This window comes from Anser cygnoides, chromosome 24, assembly GCF_040182565.1.
Source record: "Anser cygnoides isolate HZ-2024a breed goose chromosome 24, Taihu_goose_T2T_genome, whole genome shotgun sequence".
Classification (NCBI taxonomy): Eukaryota; Metazoa; Chordata; class Aves; order Anseriformes; family Anatidae; genus Anser; species Anser cygnoides.
This window is the reverse complement of record NC_089896.1, coordinates 3919411-3926481: the sequence shown is the minus strand read 5'-3', so window position 1 is coordinate 3926481 and position 7071 is coordinate 3919411. Positions and strand designations below refer to the sequence as shown.

The following is a 7071-nucleotide window of genomic DNA, read 5'->3' as shown; positions in this document are numbered from 1 at the left end:
ACCGCCGCCGCCCCGGCCCGAGCGAGCCCGGCTCCCCCCCCCCCCCCCCCCCTCCTCCGCCTCCTCCTCCCTCCGCCCCCTCACGCCGCCCAGCGCGCTCGTCTCGCTCGCTCTCCCCTCACACACACACACACACACAACACACGCCGCCCGGAGCCATGCCGAAGAGAAAGGTACGTGGCACCGGGGCACCGGGACCCCTTCCCCCCTTTCCTCCCCCCTCACCCCCCCACAGCGGGGGCCTCCCTCCCTTCCTCCCCCCCCCACACACACACACCGGAGGGGGGGGGGGGGGCGGGGGGGGGAGCAGTTTGAGGCGCGTAGTCCCGCCCCCCCCTCCCTTCGGGGCGGTAACGGCTGCGAGGCGGCGCGCGAGCGGAGGCCCCGGCGGGCGCTGAGGGGAAGGGGGGGGGGGAGCTGAAGGGGGGGGGGCGGGGCGGCGGGACCGTTGCCGGCCGCGCGCGCGCTCGCTCTAACGGCTGAGGGGAGGGGAGGGGCGCGAGCGCGCGCAGCCGGTCCGATCCGGCTGGTTTTGGCGGGAAGGGGGGGCCTGAGGGGAAAGGGGGGGGGGGGGGGAGGCTTCCCCTCCCCTGCGAGGAGCGCGAAGGGCGGGAAGCGGCTCGCGCAGCCCCCGGGCGGCTTTGCCGCCAAAACCCGTGAGGGGAGGGGGGGGGAGCGGGGAGCGGGGCCTCGCTGAGGGGGCGGCTCGGCCCCCGCCTCCCCGTGGGGCGGAGGGGAAGGGGGGGGGGGTGCGCCGAGTTTCCGCCTCAGCCCGGCCTAAGGCGAGCCCCCCCGCCCGCTGTGGCTTCCTTGTAGCCCCCCCCAAATCCCGGGGAGAGCCCCCAGGGCCCAGCACCCCCCCCCCCCCCGCAGCCGGTTAGAGCGAGCGCCCCCCCGTTAACTTGTTGCCTCCGCTTCTCTTTCACGCTCTAGGCTGAAGGAGATACCAAGGGCGATAAGGCCAAAGTTAAGGATGAGGTAAGAAGTTGGGTGTTTTCGCCAAAGTTGGGTCGTAAAGCGTTGGAAGGCAAGGTTCAGGTCGATTGTCAGAAAGATCCTTGAGGAGACGGGGATTCCTCCTAATCCGTAGCGGCCCTTCCAAGTGTTAGCTGCGTCGTCTGGGCTTAAGCATGAAAAAACTATTTCACTATTGTTAGTTATTATTAGGAGTGATGTAAACAGGATATTCTCGTGCTCCATGAGAAAGGGAAAAAAGTGAACTAAAAACTTAGAAATTACTCCTGGGATTTTATTACTTTGGGATCAGACTTTGTGTGTTTGGATGGTTTACGTTTCATCACGTTAAATTAAATAATTTCTCTTTTCAAACAGCCACAACGGAGATCGGCGAGGTTATCTGCTGTGAGTATTCTCTTGCTGAGCAGAGATGTCACAACATTTAATAGCTTTAGGCTCGAGTATTAAATACTGCATCTGTGTGAGAACTGTAGGTATTCTGGAGAGACGCATTGTTCAGCTGAAAGAAAGTTATTAGCTTAACAAACTGCCCCATTGTGTAGTGTTATGGGAGTGGCTGAGCAACTGACAAATCAAGTAAGTGCTTTGATTTCAAATGTTTCAATTTGCTTTCCTAAAAATAAACCATCTGGGGCTGAATTGTAAAAACAAATGCCTCTTTAAAAATAATTTTAATAATACAAGAGTCTTTTTTTACTTAACAGAAACCCGCCCCTCCGAAGCCAGAGCCTAAACCTAAAAAGGCAGCTCCAAAGGTAAGTTGTTGTGTTAGCGCCGTTATTGAGAGGAAAATAGGTTACGAGGCTTGGATTTGTCTGTTGACAGAACTTTGAAGTGTATCTAGTCCCGAAATCTAGCTGCATCGTCACTTCTATAAAGTTGCAGTGAAAACTTCTGTATTTTACAAAACTTGAATAAAAAATACCAAAGAGTGATTAAGTACAAGAAGACCCTTCTCAGTTGTTATCGATCTCTTAAATACATGAACACTTGTGTGTTGCGTTCTTTTCAGGCCGACATCCAATGTTGATTTTACCATGCTGGTTTTTGGATTCCTGTGGCTTAGTGATTGGATGTTGGTAATTGTAATGGTGTGTGTCATCTTGTGTTTGACAGAAGAGCGAGAAGTTGCCCAAGGGAAAGAAGGGGAAAGCTGATGCTGGCAAGGAGGGAAACAACCCTGCAGAAAACGGAGATGCCAAAACAGACCAGGTATAACAGCAGGTCTAGCAGCTTGAGTTACAACAGCAAATTAATTTTTTCCCTATCAAACAAAGGCAGGTCTAGGCTTGTGCTAATGAAGATGAATTACTGCTTGAGTATTTAGACCTGTCGCTTGTGACATTAACAGTACATCCATGGACGCAGAGGGCTGTGTTGCCTGGTCAGTAATGAGTTAACATTGTCTGTTTGCTAGTTGAAGTTGCTGTATGAAAAGTTACTGTTCTGCCTTGTTCTAAAATCATATAAAGTTAGCACTTCATAAAGCAGCTCCCGGTTGCCTTTTGCACTGCTTTGAATGTTAGACTTCATTCTGCTAAGAGTTATGGTGGTACAGCCCAGATAAATTTCTTCTGTTCAGAGAATTGTTACTCAGGAGGAGGAATTTTGTTTGGTGCAAGTGTGTGGTGTGTATTGACCGGTTCCCCCTTTTTCTTTTAGGCACAGAAAGCCGAAGGTGCTGGTGATGCCAAGTAAAATGTGTGAATTTTTGATAACTGTGTACTTCTGGTGACTGTACAGTTTGAAATACTATTTTTTATCAAGTTTTATAACAATGCAGAATTTTGTTTTACTTTTTTTTAAGCTATGTTGTTAGCACACAGACCGCTTCGTTGTTGTGTTTTGAGGGGGGGGGCAGTGGGGACAAATGTCACTTAGTCTATTTCTTGGAACCTAAATTTTAAAAGTAAAAGTTTACCCCCTCCCCAGTTTTTGGAAGAAGGGCTCTTCCTGAATAGAGGAGGAAGGGTTTCCTTAATGCTGCACGTCTGTTTCGTGAAGTGCATCAGAGTGAACGCTGAAGCTCCCAAGACGCCTGTTGCCAACTTCCAACTGCAGTTTGTATTGCCCTCTGTGTTCCCTTTCGTGTCCTCAGTTTTTTGCCTAGAGCCTATCACTCCGAAATACAGCAAAAACGGCATTTTGGGACTTGCCACTCTAAATGCATTGTCAGGTGATCCCGGACTTGTGGTGTCTAATTTGGGACATAATAGCTCTAAAAGGAGCTGCATTTCCTCTTTTATATTGTGGATCTTCAGATTAAGAAATCTGCAGTTTTAATTTTCTCAAAGTCAGGGTAGATTTGTGAAGAGTTGTTAAACAACATGCTAAATGTGAAAGTGTCCACCCTCACTCTAAACTTTTCCCTCTACAAGTATGAAATGAAGATTCTTCAGTTTTATAGCAACTTTTACGTTTGGGTAGTCCATGAAGGGAGGGGAGTTTGACAGTTGTTGTAAAATGTTGCAGATTGTAGCCCATGTCCTGCCTAAATTACCATGATTGTTTATGAAAAGTACCTTTAATAAAGCTGGATACGGTTTGGCTTGGACTGTTCTTAATGCCTTTCTAATTTCTCTTTGCCATTATTTCATCTCTGATGTGGTTAAAAGACTTTTGTTTTAAGTATCTGAGTTCAGATAATTAATGCATTTGTAATTCACAAGGGAAAAGCAAGGTTTCTGTACCTAAAAGCTGGGTAAGGTAACTTCACTGCAGGTTGGTTGGAAAGTCCTGACTTCCTGGGAGGCCCAAAATGGAGCATGTAAGTGAATCTCCTGAGATAGTTTATCTTTGTTATCGCTTAAAAAGCAGTGGCTATAGTGTTGTAACTACACAAAAGGGGGAAGAACACAGCAATCTTTCAGTTGCTGCAAAGAAAAAATAAATTTTGGTAAGGTTTTCTTTGTAGTGAAGCGAGAACTAGTTCCATAAAACTGATTATGTGTTAGATTTGCTTGAATGTTGTTGCTTCTGCTAATCAAATACAGACTTTGCTGTGGTGTAGTGACTAAGCAGGAAACAAGATTTGTTGAGTAAAAATGCAGCATTTTTATAGTCACTACTTACACCCTAGAACAGAGCCAAACCGAAAACCCTAATGTGTAAACGTCTCTTTCAGTAACTTTATGAGATGGAATATTTCTTCCATCTCTACTTGGCCGTTCCTGGGACTTGAGTGTCTGTTCTTAAGCTCAGTGACCTGTTTTAACCTGTGCTGTTCAGAGGGAATCCAACAGCAACAGGGTGGAGTTTCAGATTGAGAAGTATTCCGCATCTAGAACGCTAGAGGTATTCTAGAGCACAGGGAACAGATCAAAATGTCCCGGTAAGAACTATTTTTCCACCTTGCGTTATCATAGCTGAAAAATCTTACGTTTCCCCTCACAAACATATGAAAAGCAGTGAGCTTGAGTAAAGTACGTACCCCACCCAGAAGCAGCAGTGTAGAAGTGGCCAACAACGTTTCTGACAACTGACTTGAGCAACCAAGCAGTAGGATGCAGCTGCTGCCAGGCTGCAGCTCCCCAGCAGCAGGAACGGGGAGAAGAGGGGAGTAAATCGGGGGGACGTTCTCCAGGAGAGGCAGCCCTGGGACAAGTGAGTGGGGCTGCGGTGTTGGGGCAAAGTGAAAAGGAGCTCAAGGATTTACAAGAAGGGCACTTAGGGTGCTGTGTCGTTGGGCTGGTCTGCTCGGCCGTGTCCTCCAGAAGAGGACTGATTGCTCTAGGGAGAAAGAGCGGCTCACCTGCGTGAGAACTGACGGCAGGTTTGATGTCCTCTGGATTTCCTAACGAGTCAATTTGTAAGCATGAGTGAGATGAGCATCGAGGTAGTGGGATGGTCTCGGACGTCCACAGGCTGGATGATGTTGCGAGTGCTCTGTGAGCAGTGAAATGGGCTTCCCCCAATAAAAATGTAATTATTACATTAAAATAATAATGTAAGGGTGAAGAAATCTTGAAATACCCTACCTTGCTCTATGTTACTGGGCCTCTGCAAAGGGAATGAGCAGTTCCAAACGAGCTGGCTTTTGAGCAGGTTGCTGCTGGCCTGGTTGCCGACTGAAATGCTCCGAAACCAACCTCGTGGCTGGGAGGCCTCTTCATCCCTCAGTTGAAAGATACGCTACTGCTAACAAAGCGTAGTTACAGATCGTATTTTTGTTGAAGAACGTGCTCCTTAACTATTAACGTTTTCAATACTTAAAATTCTAAAATGTTTGCTGCTGTGTTGTGCGTAATGCTACAGGGTATTTCCTCCAGCCAGAGGAAAACAATAATTCTGGTGATAACTGCTGCCTAAGTTACTCTGCAGTCATCCAGCCGTGCCACCTTGACTGCTTCCCGTTGAACTCCCAAACCTCATTACCTCTTGCACGTACTGACAACTGTCTTCATGTCTGTGGCACGTGTGTAACTTCATGCTCAGCGTAGCACATTTTGGAACGTATTGTCGCTTTAATTTTTGCTACAAAGCTCTCTTATATTTTCCTTTATTCTGATCTGGCATCTAGTTGCTGATCAGAATGCCCCTCTCTCCCATAAGCAGAAATGTTGCTAGGGAAGTTCTAAACTCGCTGGATGATCTGCAGCTCAGCTACGTGAGGGATCTGCCCGTCTCTTCTCCACACAGCGACACGTATTTGGTGCTGCAAGATTTGAATCTATTGCTACATCTAAGGTGTTTCCCACTGGGCATGCCCTTGTGCTGAAGTTATTTTTTCTTTTGGGGCTTGACTTGACATGCAGGGCTCATCTATTTCTCCTTAAGCAAAATGTAAGGGATGCTAAAGACAGTAAATCCAACTAATTAGTTCTCTAAATTAAAAACTAAATAGCAGACAACGCTGTGCTGTAACCCGTGCATGTTTAGTGGTTAGAAATAGCCACAAATCTGCATCTCCAGCTGCCAGAATGCCTTAAGCTAAAAATAATTTTTTCTGTTAAATCATAACCGTTTTACATGGAAAATTGTGTGTGTAATCTGGAAATGTGATTTATGCTACTGGGTACGTTAAAAAAGCTGATCTCTCAGGTGGTGTTCGCTTTAGCATGCGTTCTGTACTATTAGAAGCTTTGAGATTACAAAAATTGGAGACTACTGGTGTTTCGTGGAAACAAAGGTGACATGAAAAAGCATCCAGTGATACACAGTTGAGAGTCACTACTTTGTGATGTTTCAGTGATAAATAACGTGGTGCTATTCAGCAATGTATATTTTTTTTCCAAATTTCAACGCGGGCTGAGGATTTGAGCATTTAAAGCACTCCTCAGAACACACAACAGTTCCCATACGCAGCAGGTGACAGAGAAGGGCCATGGATTGTCTGGTTTACCAATAAATAAAGAACTAGTACTGGCAGAGCTCAGTTGCGCTTCTGGGCTTTGCTCAAGTTTCCTGTCTAGGATTTTTTCCTTTGGAATCCTGGTAGCTGGGATCCTGGCAGTTTCCAACCAGCTGTATCACTTCCTATTAGATACGGTACATCTTGAAATCTGTGCTACGCTCCTCGGCAGGGTTGTGCTGGGTACATTGGATGTGTCCTGTTCTTAGAATAAGATATGAAAGCTTTTTGTCTCTCTGCTAATTACCTGAGTTCTGAACACTCACTGTCAGTTTGCATGATTCTTTTTCTTGTTCTGCTTTCTGATACCTTTCCCACCTTCATTTTATCCATCCTCTTACAGAAAACTTGATTTGCACAAGTGATGCACAGTGAAATGGGAGCCTGATTCACTTGGAAGGACTGAGTCTGTTGCTTGGAGTTGCAGCTGCTTTCATGCAAAGGAGAACAGCCACATCCAGGATGCAGAAGGTCACCACTGACAACAGAAAGGCAAATGAGTAGGTTCAGTGTTTCCTTGCAGGCCTTGGAGTAGTAGTTATGTACCTCTCTGGTTTAAATCCATATAAAATGAGTGGCTGTGCCTGTAAGTTTTTTTCTCGGATTATGGCTTCAGCACAAAGTATCTGGGAAATAGACCCAAATAAATATGCATGTTTGCATATTTATGTGAATTTATTTATATGTGAAGTTATTTTATATTATTTATATATGCATATATATATGTGAAATAAATATTTGCA

At 46.3% G+C, this 7071-nt stretch overlaps 1 protein-coding gene across 1 annotated transcript; it reads left to right on the top strand.

The window, feature by feature from the left end:
• Positions 1 to 20: 20 nt before the first annotated feature.
• On the top strand, positions 21 to 3537 carry HMGN2 (high mobility group nucleosomal binding domain 2). Its single transcript, XM_066982619.1, has 6 exons — positions 21 to 173; positions 934 to 978; positions 1333 to 1362; positions 1683 to 1733; positions 2095 to 2190; positions 2641 to 3537. The coding sequence occupies exons 1-6, from the start codon at positions 159 to 161 to the stop codon at positions 2674 to 2676; spliced, it is 273 nt and encodes a 90-aa protein (XP_066838720.1). The 5' UTR covers positions 21 to 158; the 3' UTR covers positions 2677 to 3537.
• The last annotated feature ends 3534 nt before the right edge of the window (positions 3538 to 7071 follow it).

Coding starts and splice junctions, on each gene's coding strand:
- HMGN2 (XM_066982619.1), top strand. Junction 979..1,332: donor AGGCCAAAGTTAAGGATGAG/GTAAGAAGTTGG, acceptor CTTTTCAAACAG/CCACAACGGAGATCGGCGAG. Junction 1,734..2,094: donor CTAAAAAGGCAGCTCCAAAG/GTAAGTTGTTGT, acceptor TGTGTTTGACAG/AAGAGCGAGAAGTTGCCCAA.